Source organism: Pleurodeles waltl, chromosome 5 (genome assembly GCF_031143425.1).
Source record: "Pleurodeles waltl isolate 20211129_DDA chromosome 5, aPleWal1.hap1.20221129, whole genome shotgun sequence".
In the NCBI taxonomy this organism is placed as follows: domain Eukaryota; kingdom Metazoa; phylum Chordata; class Amphibia; order Caudata; family Salamandridae; genus Pleurodeles; species Pleurodeles waltl.
The window spans coordinates 1,503,216,652-1,503,233,695 of record NC_090444.1 but is presented as its reverse complement, the minus strand read 5'-3'; the positions used below and the strand labels follow the sequence as shown (position 1 = coordinate 1,503,233,695).

At 45.4% G+C, this 17,044-nt stretch overlaps 1 protein-coding gene across 2 annotated transcripts in view; it reads left to right on the top strand.

The window, feature by feature from the left end:
* Positions 1-17,044, top strand: part of LOC138296556 (elongin-A-like) — a 537,924-nt gene that overhangs the window by 324,772 nt on the left and 196,108 nt on the right. For both annotated transcript variants that reach the window (XM_069235792.1, XM_069235793.1), the window contains exon 7: positions 3,187-3,284. In XM_069235792.1, the coding sequence (XP_069091893.1) occupies positions 3,187-3,284 (98 nt within the window). The remainder of the gene's footprint in view (positions 1-3,186; positions 3,285-17,044) is intronic.

Here is a 17,044-nt window from a genome sequence, read left to right as displayed (position 1 = left end):
AGAACTGTGACATAAGTGTTAGAACGTGGTGAAGTGAATGCAGGTTTAGAATGTTGAGTGTGCAGTTACATGCAGAAGAATAAAGACGTGTAATACATAGCTCCGTGTGTGGCGTGTTCATTGGTGGGTCTCCAGGCTGGGGAACACATTACACTGCTCAGTTGAAAAAGCCACAGTACCTGGAAGCTGTTGGTCTGCTACCACCCCTGTGTGCTGATTCAGCTGCTGGATGAATGAAGCACCCCAGTTTCTGGACGCTCTGAAGGCTGCCAACAGGGTGAGGTGGAAGTGGGGCGGTAGGCCCATGTGAGACTGGTTGGAGCTTGGTGGATTTACCTTTCAAGGCTGAAGCCAGACTTTAATGCTGGCATCAACTGTGATTCTTTTTAAGAATCCTCCAGGGATACATAATTTAGCATGCATTAGGAGAATGGGGGATAGAAGGGACCAGAGGGTGAGGGGGGCACTTCCCTGATGAGCACTAGTCTTGAGAGACTACTGTCTGGGTTATCTAGTGTATAATAAATACCTCTTTTTACACTAAATGTCAGTATTAGATTGGAAAGTCATTTTTTGGGCGATCTCTTGGAGGTATCTTGGATTATGAGCCCTTGCATAGCTTACCAGATACTTTCTTCTGAAGAGCCATGGACTGCACGACGCACACTATCACTGAGAGTCAAGTGCAGAAGTGGTAGTACCTAGTCATGTTACTCAGGAACCATAGCAGGTCGGGTCCTGGAACATCAGGAGTAAAAGACAACTACCCACTGTTGGGCCCAGTAGCTTCTGCTTAACCTGTGGCCCTCTGAAGGGGTTTTGATACTGGGCATACAATATCACATGGCCTATCATTTTTCAAAACAGAACTGGTATCTTATTTGCATGCTCCACCTTCACATTATTATGACATTGAAAAATCGTTATAACTACAGATGATAAAATGCCTCCACCCCAGTCCTGAAATAGCCAACTCTAGAAGGCCTAGCCGGCGCCACCAATCTTCAGCAATACGTATTATGAACTCACCATGAATTATCACTCAAAATATCAGCCTTAAGTGTTTTTAGTAAATGCAGTGTGCCTGTTTCTGAAATACATGGATTTTGCTATCAAATAACCAGTGCTTAATTTGTGCTTATTGTTTCCGGTGCTGAGCACCGGCACTTATTTTTTAGGGCCAGCGGTTATTCTTCTGCCTTAAGCATTTGCTACGAGCAAATACACATTGGGAAAACAGAGGAAGAGAAAAATGAAAGAGCACCACAAAGGAAGAGAGCAGAAAGCTGCCAGTGAGCTGATTGGACAGGGAGTGGCTTTAAATAGATTGAGGAGGCCCGAGATGGCTTCAGGATTACGCTGCCTCAGTATTCCGTGCTCGCACATTTAAATGTAGCAGCCCCGTGTTTAAGAGGAGGGCTTTGGGCACCGGCACGTTTTTATTTACAAATTAAGCACTACAAATAACTAAATTGCAGATAAATAAAAAGGTTCTAATTTTCGTGCAACAAGCAATACTATTGTTATTAAAATACTAGTTTCTCAATTGGTGTAATACTTTTTTTAGTCCCAAAATATTGGCCTGTCATTTTTTCCAAATGCTTCCGCCACAGTTGTGACAGATAGTCAGATTTATGTCAAGAAGGTCGATAGTATATCAGTTGTAGGTACCATTATGCAGTGTAGGGTGATTGTGTGCGTAATAGTCTAATGTGGCTAAATCTTTCCTGTGGAGACGCTCCCTAAACACCCCAGCCCCCAAAGTAGTAGATATAAACACGTTCGGTGTTAGCGTTCTTTCAAAACGGATGTATAGGGCGAAGGTGAACACTGATGGACATTTGGCAGTCCCTGCAAAGGAAGGGGTCATGAATGCAGGGACTGCACTGGCCGCAGACCGCTTTTGTAAGGGATAGTAGCAGCAGTGTTAAAGATGGTAAAGAGGGGCTCGGTACTGTTGCACTAGGCCTTCACAGTGGCGCCCACCTAAGAAGAATATTGGACTTTACTTATTTTACAAATGAATCAATGGCCGAGTCCCTCATGGTTCCCCTTTTTCTCCAGTAGTCTTCAATATAAACTTTAAACTGCTGCATGATCTGCCAGCAGCAAGAGGCATGGATTTTCATTTTTACATTTAGGTGATGTTTCCCCTGGGTGGAAGTCATTAGGAACTCACAGAGCAGTTGAATAAGATCTGGAAAAACTGCAGCTTTGGTTGTAGAAAAATGGCTCTTGATCACTGGCAAAACGCAACTGATGTTTGTGGGTCCAGTTCCGTGCTGTTGAAGCTGAGTAGAATGTATAATTTGGGTTTTGGCAGCTACATGGTTAAGGTGATCCTCTCTGGTGGGATCCGTGGGTTTTATGTTGGATGGCTAAGTAATCCCAAAAGGACCCGCAATCAGGTCTCATTCTGGACCAATTTCATCCCTTCTTGGATGAGAAAGAAAATATATCCGTATCAGAGGTGTAAAATGTCTGGATTATTTCAAGTCCATATTAAATTATACTAATTAAAAAAAATCTGATCCAAATTGTAGCAAATATAGAATCACGTGGCAAGGTGGTAGCAAATGTTGGTTATCACACGTACATATCTACCTGAGCCGCCTGCCTTAGACTGCATATATTCCCGACGCAGCCACTAGGCAGTACTGGGCATTGAGTTAGTTTTTTTTTTTCTTTTTTTTTTTCTTTTTTTTTTACAAATAAAGAAGGCCCAGTGGCATTGGAAAGAGAAGATTCTCACATATATGGCTGGGATAACAATGAGATTACCGAATATGTTGGATGTTTCCCTTTTAATCCCATAGCACTTTAGGCAAAATACTCAAATGACCGTAGTCAAGAGCTGGGGAAATAAAGGAATTATTATGCTTTAAGAAGAGAAGACTTTATAGACAGTACATGCTTGCTGTAGTATTTTTATTTATTTTTTCAAAATCTGGTTTAACTAATTCCCTTTTGTGAGAGAGGCCTACTTATGATTTAAAAATGTGTGATGCAAATTACAGATTTGGTTAATGGTATATGACTTGCTTCTTGGTAAAGTTTACACTGTTTCAACCATTTTGCAAATGTTTAGAACACAACAGCATTGTACTGTGTTAATGTGCATGTTTTGAACTACGTTTGAATTTTGGTACTGATATGAATATTGAAATTTACTGCCTTGCATTTTAGTATTGCATGAAGTTGGAGGAGTACCGTTTGAAATCCTCGAACCTGTCTTGGAACGTTGTACTCCAGAACAGTTGAACAGAATAGAAGAATGCAACCCGGTAATTATTGTACATAATCCTACCTAGAGGTTAACCTTTGTTTTATTTGAAATGTAACTTTGTATTACAAACGTTTTTACAGCCCCGCTTCCTTTTACATCCCGGCTTCCTTTAAATGACCAATTAGTCAACGAGCCTCAACGCCAAGTTGCTCTAAACGGGTACGAAGTAGAAACGACTAAACAGTTTCATGCTGTTGGCTGCTCATATTATGTCTGACGTAGGGGGTTTTGTACGCCAACATTGCTGGATATGAAATCCATCCTTTTGTTAAAGCTTTTGAGGTCATGTTTTTGAAATGTCCTGAAACAGGATGTCTCACTTAGCAAAACAAGTTTCTAGGTGGTATTCTGAAATTCTTTTGTGAGGAAAAATGGTGATCCTCACAATGACTGGCAGGTTTGGTTGCCTCTCTGCTCCTAAGTTTCCAAGGAAATGGCTCTTTTAGATGAACATTATAAAATGTTTAGAGGTTTGATGACAGTTAATGCTCGGAACAGAAAGTAAACTCAAGCAAGCCTGACATCCTTGATTTGGGCAGATACCAATAAAAGTTGAAAGCAAAAGTGTTCTGTATTTGCAGTTAATATGACTAGGTTTTGAGGCGGTGTTATCAGTTAAATCGCTTTATTGTGAGACCACGACTGTAACTAATTAACTTGTGACTAGTAAAACTTTGCACGTGAGTTTGTCATATCATCCACTGACGGATCAGTTTCACATTAAGCAACGGTTAATGCTAAGTGTACACAGAATATTTCCCTTTACAGACCACGTCATTTTTAACTGTTAACCCCTTCGCTGCCAGGCCTTTCCCCTTCAGGTTCCAAGCCTTTTTTTGGCGATTTGGGGCAGTTTGCGCTTAGGCCCGCATAACTTTTTGTCCACATAAGCTACCCACACCAAATTTGTGTCCTTTTTTTCCCAACATCCTAGGGATTTTAGCGGTACCCAGAGTTTGTGGGTTCCCCTGGAGCAGACCAATAAATTAGCCGAAATACAGCAAAACTTTCGTTTTTTTTTTTTTTTTTCGGAAATGGGGAAAAAAGAAAAGGGCTGCAGAAGAAGGCTTGTGTTTTTTTCCCCTGAAAATGGCATCAACAAAGGGTTTGTGGTGCTAAAATTACCAGCTTCCCAGCTTTCAGGAACAGGCAGACTTGAATCTGAAAGCTACATTTTTCAACACCATTTTGGCATTTTACTGGGACATACCCCATTTTTACTATTTTATGTGCTTTTGGCCTCCTTCCAGTTAGTGACAGAAATGGGTGTGACACCAATGCTGGATCCCGGAAAGCTAAACATTTCTGAAAAGTAGACGCAATTCTGAATTCACCAAGGGTTTTTTGTGTAGATCCTACAAGGTTTTCCTACAGAAAATAACATTTAAAATAAAAAAAAATATTGAATTTGAGGTGAAAAAATCAGCCATTTCTCTCCACGTTTTACTCTAACTTTTTCCTGACATGTCATATTTTTGAAAGCAATATACCGTTACGTCTGCTGGACTCTTCTGGTTGCGGGGATATATAGGGCTTGTAGGTTCTTCAAGAACCCTAGGCACCCAGAGCCAATAAATGAGCTGAACCTTGCAATGGGTTTTCATTCTAAACCGATATACAGCAATTCATTTGTGGAAATATAAAGAGTGAAAACTAGGTATCAAGGAAACCTTTGTATTTCCAAACTGGGCACAAGATAAGGTGTTGAGAAGCAGTGGTTATTTTCACATCTCTGAATTCCGGGTCCCCATACTAGCATGTGAATTACAGGGCATTTCTCTAATAGTCGTCTTTTTTTACACACTGTCTTAAATTTCGAAGGAAAAAATATAGAGAAAGACAAGGGGCAATAACGCTTGTTCTGCTGTTCTGTGTTCCCCCAGTCTCCCGATAAAAATACTTCACTTGTGTGCGTGGGCCTAATGCCCACGTCAGGAAACGCAACATGGACACATCACATTTTTACATTGAAATCTGAAGTGTTTTTTGGAACGTGCCTAGCTGGGGATTTTGGCCTCTAGCTCAGTCTGCACCTAAGGAAACCTACCAAACCTGTGAATTTTTTAAAACTAGACACCTAGGGGAATCCAGGATGGGGTGACGTGTGGGGCTCTCACCATGTTCTGCTACCCAGAATCCTTTGCAAGCCTCAAACTTTGGCCAAAAAACACTTTTTCCTCATATTTCGGTGACAGAAAGTTCTGGAGTGTGAGAGGAGACACAAATTTCCTTCCACCCAGAGTTCCCCCAAGTCTACCAATAGAACTGGTACCACACTTGTGTGGGTAGGCATAGTGCCTGCGAAAGGAAATGCCCCAAAACATCTGGACACATCAAAATGATCAAATACAAAACTATCTGTTTTTGCAGAGGGAGGGCAGGACACCTGCTTATTTGTTCCTGGGTTAAGCAGCCATACAGGGAAACCTACCATACCCAGACATTTCTGAAAACTAGACACCCGACTGAGTCCAGGGAGGTGTGACTTGCGTGGATCCCCCAATGTTTTCTTACCCAGAATCCTCAGCAAACCTCAAATGTAGCTAAAACAAAATTTTCCCACATTTATGTGGGGGATCACACCACTGGGACACATTTCCTACCACCCAACGTTCCCCTCAGTCTCCCGGTAAAAAAAAGATACCTCACTTGTGTAGGAGGGCCAAGTGCCTGTGACAGGGAAGAGCCACAAATGTGTCAAAATTGAGGGGGAACCAAAGCTGTTCCAAAAGGGCAGTATGAAAAAAACATTTTAGGCTGACAAGTGAGGCAGACTTTTTATCGGTATGGATCAGACAATGCTGGGTGGTAGGAAGTTTGTGGATTCCTGCAGATTCCGGAAGGTTCCATCACAAAAATGGGGAAAAATGTGTGATTTCCAGCAAAGTTGGAGGTTTGCAGGGCATTGTGAGTAAGAAAATGGTGCAGGTGTATGTGAAGCCTCAGATATTTAGTTTTCAGATGTGTCTAGGTCTTGTGGATTTCTCTACATGGTAGTGTCCCAAAGTCAAAAAGGTGCAGCCCTCACCATTCCAAGTGGGATGGTTTTGAGTTAGCCAAGCTCTCATGGCCCAAATGTAAAACCAAAACCCCAGATAATCAAATGTTCTCTTGCTTGCCGTGGGATAAGATGTTTTAGTGTGTGGGGAGAGAGCTGAAAGACTGTTACCCCCTTCAGTTGGGTTGGGGGCATAACCATGCCCCATACTGGTTGGAGGCCATCACCACACTATTTCTTTTATTTTTTTCTTTATTCCCAGGCATCTAGTAGACTTTCTGCCCCCCAAGGTGTGAATTGGGGGTAATTGCCCCCATCTGCCCACTGGTGGGCTGAACAACTTTGTCCCCATTTATTTGGGGTGGGGGTATAGCCATACCCCCACCCTCTTACTTTGAAAAAAAGGAAATCTTCCCTCGTCTCTGGTGGGCTTTCTGCCCCGCTTGGGCCAGAAATGGCCCAAAAAAAATTCCTCCAGCCTAATTAATATAGGCTGGTCTGCCCCCAGGGGAGGAGCAGGAAAGGCCTAATAAAAAAAAATTGCACCCCGGGGAGCAACCATTGCCTAAGGGGTCGCCCCCCCTTATCAATATAAATAAAAAAAAAATACAAAAAAAATCCCTGGTGCCTAATGGCTTCTGCCCCTCCCCCCCCCACCAACCATCCCCCAGGGGCAGATCGACCTATTTATCGGCCTAATTAATATAGGCCGAAAATGGCCTTGTATGAAATACAGCCCTTGGGGAGTGGCTTTTGCCTAAGGCGCTGCTCCCCTTATGACAAATTCCACACTCAAAAAAGAAATTCCTTGGTGACTAGTGGCTATGCGATCTTGCTGCAGGAATGCACAGAGAGACCTGCAAAGGGAAGGAAAAGCCTTTCTCTCCCTTTTCATGTCTCTCTGCCTCCCCTGCCCCCCGTACCAAAGAGAAACTAATCAGTTTCTCCTCGGTCGCGCTGGAAGCATTACTTTCAGCGTGACAGGAGTTGACGTCTGATGAGGTCAGGGCGTGTTGGTGCGCTGATGTCATCAGACGTCACTGGGGGTCAGGGGTGGAAGAGGAAACAATTCCCCTTCCAGCCCTGCCCTGGTGGGGGGGAGGCCCTCGGGCGGAGTGCCAACGCTTCTCCAGAGGGCCCGTCCCAGGACGTAATGGTTAAGTCTGTGGCACCTGAGCACCGCAGCCATGGACGTAACCATTACGTCCATGGCGGGGCAGGGGTTAAAGAGTTCTAAAGCTTTCCTTCAGCTCCGCACGTTAGTCCCTCTTGGGTAACTGCCTGGTATGAATCAATATATTAGTCCATTAATGTCTTCCAAATTTCGGTTCTCTTAATCTTCTGGAAGTTAGGTAATTTCTTGACCAGTTATACTGACAGCCTGGTGGTTCCAGAGGTGTCTTGAGCTGCTGCCATGCCTCATGTGATATGCCCTGGGCTAAGCTCTGCATATGTTCCTTTACAGTTCTGTATTACCAGTCCACGTCCTTCCATTCCATTCATTCCAGGCTTTGATCTTGTTATGGTGGGAACAAGCTCCTTTACCTGTCTTTTCTGTAGCTTACCATTACAACCAACTCCTCAGAGTGGTGAGCATATTACTGGAAGCTCTAAATTGATGCCTTATAGAAAATCAAAGCTGTCCAGGGGCGTAGCTTGGTCAATAAGATAGGTGGGGTGTGAGCTCTACATTTCCTGACAATCACACTGGTGTATAATGTTAAAATACTTTGTATGACAAGCAGGGTGCATAAAAGATGCTTAAAAGGCAGTGTAAAGGAAGAGGAATACGGATTGGTTGGTCTAATGTTTTTTAAACTTATTTTACAGTTTTTTGGTTTTTTTTGCAAGCAATAAAGAAGATGGTTAGCAGTTACAGACTGTACGTAATTGACATTTAATACAAAACAATGGCGTAGTATACACCGGCAGCAAGGACTTTGTTTATATTGGCAGAATCTGGAGGACAGCAAAACAGACAATGTCTGTAGCCCACTTATTCACAGCCCCCACTCAGTATATTTCACCTGCACCCGTCTTTAACTAGTAGCTCCTGCCACCCCCTCCGAACTTAAGTACCAAGATAGTCAGGCTCTATATATGTGCATTACTTGATAGAAAATAAATGAATCATTTCCATAGCAATGTGTGCGCAATTTCCACATTCACTTATGGAAGATGAGCTTGGAAGGGACTAGAAATATTCACTAGCTACACTTCCCTGTACTCAGGAAGGTCTGCACTAATCGGTCACCTTGCGATGCTTGTAGTCGGAACTGTTCCAACAGCATTTCCCACACCATAGAAATCTGGTTGTTTACATAACCCCCTGTACTCTTCTCTGCAGTGCTGTACTTTATGCAGCCCCCTACTGGCACACCATCTCCCTTCACAGCAACACCAAAAGAGGGACTGGTGATTTCCTACAAAGTCTTAGCTAGGCGACAGATAGCAGTAAAGCGAGATCTACGAAATGCATCTCAGTGCGGGCACTTTTCAGTCATGGATAGAGCCCCAGTATGCAATGTTCCATTGTGTCCCAATATGAATGTTCTGTTAGTCACCTAAGTGAGTCACCAACTCTTTCCCGGCAGGGTGACAGGTGGCAGCATGCCCGTATCATGTCTCAATTACGCATCTTCAATGCAGCATCAGGGGCAAGTAAATGCCACTGAGGGGAAGAGCACATGAACCCTTGAGAGTGGTAGGTATGCTCTATGGAAGACCATAAATTGAATAAACTTAAACTGTGTATTGCGGAGTATATGGGTGACATATTCTGAGAGGAATCACTACTCCTTGTCATGAAGCAGGGGAGCAATTGCTGTTTGCCATTTATCTCGTAATTAGGACAGCGACAACTGGAGATGAGGGCATATGCCTTTATAGAGCCACTGAACGGTGGCTTTCTGTGTCCATCTCATGAATTGCTCGTAACGATGCATGTGTTTCTGGTTCTTCTCCTGTCTGTGTCCAGTGGGTTATAATAAATCGCAGTATAGCAGCGTGCATAAAGAAGACGGTATCAGGGAGAGAATATGCATGCACAAATTCCTCATGTGAAATCAACAATCCCTCCTATAAAAGGCCCCCCACAGTCGATATATCTTGCTCTTCCTAATGCCTGAGTCTAGCCATCGACAGAACAGCTGTAGGTGTGGGCAGGCCATACAGCAGAATATTAGGGGTATACGAGGTTGTGGTTTGTGTGAGGTGACGTGCTAAACACCAGTGCACAAGGACATTATGCAGTAATTATGGTAGCTTTTGGGGACAACAAACCTTCTCTGGTAACAACAGTGAGTGTAGGTAGCCATTTCCTAACTGAGCCAGCTTATAACCTAATTCTTGCAAATTTATGCCTGCTAGCCAAAAAGAGTGCCACTGTAGTTGTGCCACCAAACAGTAAGATCTAAAATCTGACGCTCCAATCCCCCCTTTGTCGACTGGTAACTGTAATATTTGAAGACACTTGTGGTGGTGGCCAGAGACCAATATGAGATAGGTTAGGAGAGAGTCTGTCTGTCTAAACGGTATTGGTGATAGGTTTAACCATGATCATAGTATTTGATTTGCCAGTTAGTCCCTAGTATAGTGCACCAAGTGTGCCCAGGGTCTGTAACTCAAATGCTACTGGTGGGCCTGCAGCACTGATTGTGCCACCCATATGAGTAGCCCTGCAAACATGAGTCAGGCCTGCCATTGCAGTGTCTGTGTGCAGTTTTAAACTGCCATTTTGACCTGGCAAGTGCACCCACTTACCTTTCACCACATGTAAGTCACCCCTAAGTTAGGCCCAAAGCAGCCCCATGGACGGGGTGCAGTCTGTTTAAAAGGTAGGACATGTACTGGTGTGTTTTACATGTCCTGATAGTGAAATACTGCGAAATCCATTGTTCACTATTTACCATAAGGGGGAACACTTTCAAGTGTAATTTCCCACTGGGAGCAGATGGCGATATGGGGGGGAGGGGGGGGGGGGGTGGTCTCTGAACTCACGATTTAAAAAATACATCTTTTGGAAAAGTTGTTTTTTAAATTGTAAGTTTGAAAATGCCACTTGTAGAAAGTGGGCATTTTCTTACTTAACCATTCTGTGCCTCTGCATGTCGGTGGAATACATGTCTGGGTCAGGATGGCAGTTGGACTGTTTTTTGAATTCACTCTAGACAGTCACACAAAGGGAGCTGGGGTGTGCCCTGCATATACTGATGAGTCTTTATAAGCTAGAATGGTCGGAGGAGCTGACACTTGCACCTAAATAGGGCTGTTACTGTCCTTACACAAAGCAGTCTCCAAACCCCTGGAGTGTGTCAGGGCCAGGGAGGAAAGGCAGGGCCATGTGCACTACAAAGACTTATTTTAAGTTTGCCTGCATCAAAGGCAGAAATGGGTATAAGCACTGGACCTCTGTCACCACAAAGTTAGAGTCCTTCTGGACTGAAGATACTTTGCCAGGAAGAAGAGCTGGTTTCTGTAGGGGGACAGTCACCCTGCCTGTTAATTTGCTGTTCTGGCCTGCTGCTTGCTGCTTCTGTCAAGGGAGTGAAAGGACTAGACTTTGCTTTCTACCTCCTACAGGGCTTGGAATGAGCTTACCTCCTGTTAAGAAGTCTGAGGGGCATGAAAGACTTCATCTGCCAGCACCTGGGTTCTCTTGCTGAGAGTCCTGATTTGTCAAGTGGTGCCATATCCAGTTCCTGGGCCCTTGGGAGTGAGTTATGGTGTAACCAAGAAGAAACAAGCATATTGACTTCAGCGTGACTTCGGAACTGGTGCCGCTGTCCAACTCCACACTGCTGCCTGTAACATGGTTCCCACTGAGTGGAACAACTCCAAACGGCGGCGCTGCCACCACAGCGCGAATCCCGTGTCACTGATGTCCGTGACATCTGACTCTGCTGCAGCACCTGGTGTGATTGTGACACTGTGAAGTTTATGCCTTGCGTCTTGGCCTGCTGGATTCATCGACTCCCACCTTGTTGTAAGGAACTGGTACCTCGTAACTGATGCCACATCACCTCCCCTGCCCAGCAGTGAGGAACCAATGCCTCACCTCCCCAGTAGCTGTAAAGAACCATCACAGCATTGGCTCCAGCGACTCCTCGCCTTCCCATCTCTGAGGAACGTCTTTGTTTCCTCATTTTCCAAGGTAATGCACCTGGGATCTGTGCAACTCTATGACCAGCCTGCACTCCCTCGCGAGTGCCATTGGACTGTTGGGCACAACTCTGTGAAGACATTGTGATAGCCCCAGTTAGAGACATTGTATTTCTAAGCGCTATTCTAAGATTGCATCATTGAAAATTTATATCTTTGCTTGTGTGTGTTGTTTTTTTGTTGTCATTTTGGCTATTTTTCTAAACTGGTGTGGAGTACTTTTGTGGCGTTTCTACTTTGTTACTGTGTGTGCAGAAATACTTTACACATTGCCTCAAATATAAGCCAGACTGCTCATGTCAAGCTACCAAGGCGGTGAGCAGGGGTTATCTTAGCTGTGTAACTCCTTTACCCTGACTACAGTGAGTCCCTACTTGGATGGGGTGCAAACCACTACCATCTAGAGACCCCATTTCTAACATTGGTGATCAGCGTTGAGGATAAGACTTGTATTTGTACTTGACGTATAGTGATTTGTGTACACTACTTCCATATTACATACTACAACACCCCAGCATACTGGTTTGATTTATCTCTTTTTGCAACTTTTGAGCTTCATTCACAACCATGTCTCTTTCTGGTGTGCCATCAGTTGGAGCTGCAGAGTTGGTGTTTGAGCAGGAGAGGTTCGAGCACTATTCAGTGCCTTAGCTCCAAAGGTTCTGCAGGGAGCCCAAATGTACTATTAAAGGCCTCACTAAAAAGAGGACCTGCAAAAAGCGCTGTGGGCCTGGTTGGCAGCCAAGGAGGCTGATGAACATACAGGGGAGGTAATTCTATTGTGGAAGAAGAGGAGCAAAACCTGCCTGATGATTTGATGGAGAATCTGGATCTGCCTGGTATCTGGGCAAGAAGCAGTGTTTCCTCAAGAGGTCTGACCCAAGAGGAGTTGGAGGAGAGGAGGGAGGGTAGGAGGCTCCAAATAAATCTGGAGAAGCGCAAACTGAATCATGAGATGGCTCTTCAATTGGAACTAGCCGGGTTTAAAAAAGAGCAGAAAAGGAGAAAATGACCATGGAAAAAGAGAAAATCAACATAGAAGAGAAGAAAATGATTGTAGCTCAAGAGCTGAGCTTGAAGGAGCTGGATCTAAAGAGCAGGCCAAGCATAGATGGTGCCAGCAGTTCTCCAGTGCGGTCTGAGGAGAAGGTGCATCTACCCAAGGATGTGGTCAAGGATTTTGTTGTGGGGGATGACATAGAGTAGTGGTTCAGGAGTTATGAGATGGCAATGAAGATGCACAGGGTCCCTGAGAGAGATTGGGGGGCAGGCTTGTGGAAGGATTTCTCCGTGGCGGGGAGGGACACCTGGTTGGCCTTGGATACAGAGGATCAGATGAAGGCCATGAAGGGCGCCCTGACCAGGAGGCATAGTGTCACCCTAGAGAGTTTCAGGGTAAGATTCAGGGAGAGTACTAAACTTGGGTCTCAAACTTGGGTAGACTGTTGATTCTTTCTGCGGAGCACTGGATGGTTGGCTGAAGAGCAGTGAGGTAACAGACTATCAGGGGCTGTACAATTTGATTGCATGGGAGCACTTGTTTAGTGGTTGTTTAAGAGCTGCACCAGCACTTGGTTGACAGCAAGCTTACTGACCACAGGAAGCTTGCCAAGGAGGTGGACCGCAGGCTCAGCAACAGAGTCCAAAAGTAGTTTATTGTGGGAGACTCAGACAAGAGTAGGCAGGGTCTCTAGCAGAAGAAAAAGGTGGAGGTCAAGGGAGACACAGGTCCCAGGATATGGGGGGAGAAAAAGGTTCCCATGTCCCTTCTGACAGGAAGGAGGGAGGTTCTGGTGGGCGGTGGACCAAGGCACCCCATTTTCAACCCCGTTGCTTTAGTGTTCTCAGATGGGACACAATAAAGGGGGCTTTGACTCTCCTTAGAAAACCCCTCCTGGTGGCCCCTCTACCATGGTGCCAAATATGGCCTTAGGGGGAGATAATCCCCAGGGGCAGGGCATAGACCATGTCATAATCTCCCCTACTTGGCCGGTGAACTCAGAGGGTTAGTTGGTGATCCTAGAGGGTAAGAATCATCATTTCCACCAGGTAAAAGTGGAGGGGGGTCCCTGTCACAGCTCTGAGGGACACTGAGGCTAGCCGGACCAGGGCTGTGGAAAGGCAAGTTTCCCTGGAGCAGTAAACCGACCAGGTGTGTAGAGTGACTCCAGCCCGTGGGCAGGACTTTTTCCGCCTTATGTCTCTGCTGTTCCTACCATGGGGAGGTGACCCAGAGAAGGGTCATAGTTAATCCCCAGGTGCCCATAGACTGCATTCTGGGTAAATGAGTTGCCCCCAGTGTTAGGGGAACTGGGAGGGGTCGCCCTCAAAGGCTCTCTACCAGTTCAGTTTTCTGGTGGTACAACTCCAAAGTGTAAGGTACAGGACTGCAGCAAGAGGGACAGGAGGAGGGAGAGCCCACCCCTGTCCTCTCCTCAGTCTGAGGGTACAGACCTTAAGTTAAGTGACCAGTCTCAGGATACCACCCCTGCACTGGTGGGAGGTGAAGTGGAAAAAGGGTGCAAGGCACCTGACGCTACAGTCCCCCACTTATCCAAACCACAGAGGGCAGAGACCCTGGGATGGCCTGGTTCTTGACATGGACAGCTGTCAGTGGCCTCTGTTGGTTGTTGTCATTGTGGTCAGAGTATTCCCTGGGCTGAGGACTGGAGTCAAACCCAACAGATGGAATGGGCCACATCACACTGTTGGCCATGATGGTACTGTCTGCCTACTAGGATGCATCTGTGAGCAGGATAAAGTTAAGTACTGCACAGATGGAGTCCACAAATGAGGAGAAGGGTCCCCCCTGGGTTAGTTCAGTGGGCCCTGAGAAAGTAGACCTAGGGATCCACCTGGCTTCAGAGGCGTAGAACTGGCAAGAGCCCCTGCACTAGTGGGCCATTGTCCAAGTTCTTTCGCCCTAAGCAGGGAAGTCCAGCATGGTATTAATTGGCTTACCCTGCCTTTAAGCTGGGAGGGGGGGTGTTGAAAATGACCCCATGGCTCTGGTACAGGCAGTGGTGCAGAGTCAGACAGCGGTAGCAGTAAGGAACTAATATTGCACCAGCTCCAGCGTCTCCTCACCTCCTGACTCGGTGCAATGTCTTTGTTTCCTCATTTTCCAAGCTACTGTACCTGGGGGTCCATGCCTTCTGTATTAAAAAAGATCTGCATCACCTGGGATGATTCCAGCAGGTATTGGTGTTGGCCTGTGCTGCGAGGACCTTAGCATATTGACTAGAGTGTGGGCTCTCGGCCCAGTGAGCGGAACAGTGAGAAAAGCCTGGCAGCAGTGCAATTCTGATTTAACTTACTGCTGTTGCCATAGGGATTTAACTGGATGAGTACTGATGGAGCAGCTCTGGTGGGAGGGATGCAGTTACCACATGTGCTGATGAGACTTGCTGCTGAGGCGGGATAGGAAAGTGATGTTGCCCTACGTTTCAGACTGGTGCATAGCAAACTTCATCAGCTGCATGTCCAAGGTCGTGAACTGGATGAATAACATTTGCCTAAAACACAATACCAACAAAATGAAAGTGGTCATAATCAGAAAGGGTACCTCTGCTTTGGTCTTTGGCCTGTTGACACTAACATCCAGCCCATCCAACTCTGCTGGGAATATGGGGATTACAATAGACAATTAAATCTCAATGTCAAACCAAGTCAACCTGATTGCTTCTACACTCTTGGGCTCACCAAGAAAGTCTTCAGACAGCGCCCACTGGCCACCTGAAGATCTGTCATGCAAGACCTAATCACCAGCAGACCAGACTGCTACAATCCCCTCTGTCAGCATCACCATTCAATTCACCAAGAGGCTTGAAGGCATACAGAAACTTTCTGCACATGCATATCCAACTACCTCAAGGACATCCACTGATTCTCTATCCAGAAATGTGTTCTCTTCAAGCTCCTCCCACATGTTTACATGGCACTAACCTGTCAAAGCTCTGCATAGCTCAAGAGCCACGTCCACTTCCACACACAGACCAGATACCTTTGCTCTAGCAGCTTTCTCCTTACCCACATCCACCACTTCTGCTGAGCTGTAGCGGGGGGCTGTGCCTTCTCCCACCTGGAATGCTATGCATATTAGCATTTTTTTTACAATGTATTCCCTAATTGTGAGAAATTGGGTTACTGGGTGCGGGAGTGAAAACTTACTCTACCGCAACCACGGTTCTTGTCAGGGTGAAACACAAGCAAATCACACATTGACCTGTGCTTACCCCTCTGGTAGCTTTGCATAAAAGCAGTGAGGCTTATCTTAGAGGCAATGTATAAAGTATTTATGCAGCTCACCAACAGTGATAGTGATAACACAGCACAGCAAAAATCCTGCACCAATTGACAAAAATAGAGAAAATTGAAATATTTTTGACACCCTAATAACAAAAATCCAATAAGTAGAACTGGTGATACGCAATTTTTAATGTTTAGGTAAAAATAGTACTTAAAACCACAAAGCGTTACCTATATCTGCTTGAGCCAGACCGGGACAAAGTCACAAGTTCAGGCCAATGGCAATGAAGCACAGACCTGGTTCCAGAGACCAAATTGGACCTGTTGAGAAGTGTACCTGAAATCCTAGTTGCAGAGCGATGCACCACGAATTGCAATCCCAAGAAGCGATGGGAGGTCTGCTTTGATGATGCATCAGCTCAGCAGCGGTTCCAGTGAGCTGCAACAGCTGTGATGCAGACTTGCATGAAGACTGCATCCCAGTACATTGGTTTCAGTGAGAGGCTGCACCGTGGATGCTAAGTGTAGCAAAGGGTTTGATGAGCTGTTCAGGATGGAGATGCAAATTTGCGTTGAGGCTGTCTGTTCCGATGAGGTGCTCCGAAGAGCTGCATTGGGTTTGTGTTGCACTGCAAAAGTTTTGAACAGACACCACTGCTAGGCTGACAGAGCACTTTTAGCCCCATTTACAAGGGTTCAGGACTGAAGGGGCACTAATTGAGAGTTAGGACTCACAGCAGGCACAGTCCAGGTGCAGGGTTCAAGATGGTTGGAACCTTTTCTGTCACTGATGCTCTGATCAGGAGGCCAGCCAACTACTCCTTGGAGTAACTCTGATGATCTTAGGTTCAAGGTGTAGATCCAGTCTTTCTCACTCAGGCAGCAGGGCAGAACAGCAGTCCTGAGTCTTCTGGTGGTTCATAAGTATACTGAAGAGACTGGTCTGAGGGTTCAGTATTTATACTTTGTGCCAGTTTTAAAGTGGGAGAAGAAAATGCCAACTTTCTTAAAGAACTGTAAATTCAAATCCAATTTTACTATTGCAGCGGGATGTTTCATTTTTCTTGTATTAGGTTGTTAGAAATGCAGCAGTAAAACATCCCAGCTGTCCCTCTCCCGCCACCCCCATCCCACCAACCTTGAGAAGGAGAATGCCATAGCAGTTCCACATCATTATCCAGTAATACAAAATATTCAAGCAGCACACTCAGAATTCTGTGTTCAGTATGCAGTCTTCAATTCATCAATTCCATTTCAGTGACATGTAATTACCCTTCTACATGCCCTTAGATGTGCTCCACCACAGGATCCTCCATTTCTTTTTGTAAGCAGGCCTCTGCTCTGTCCCATTC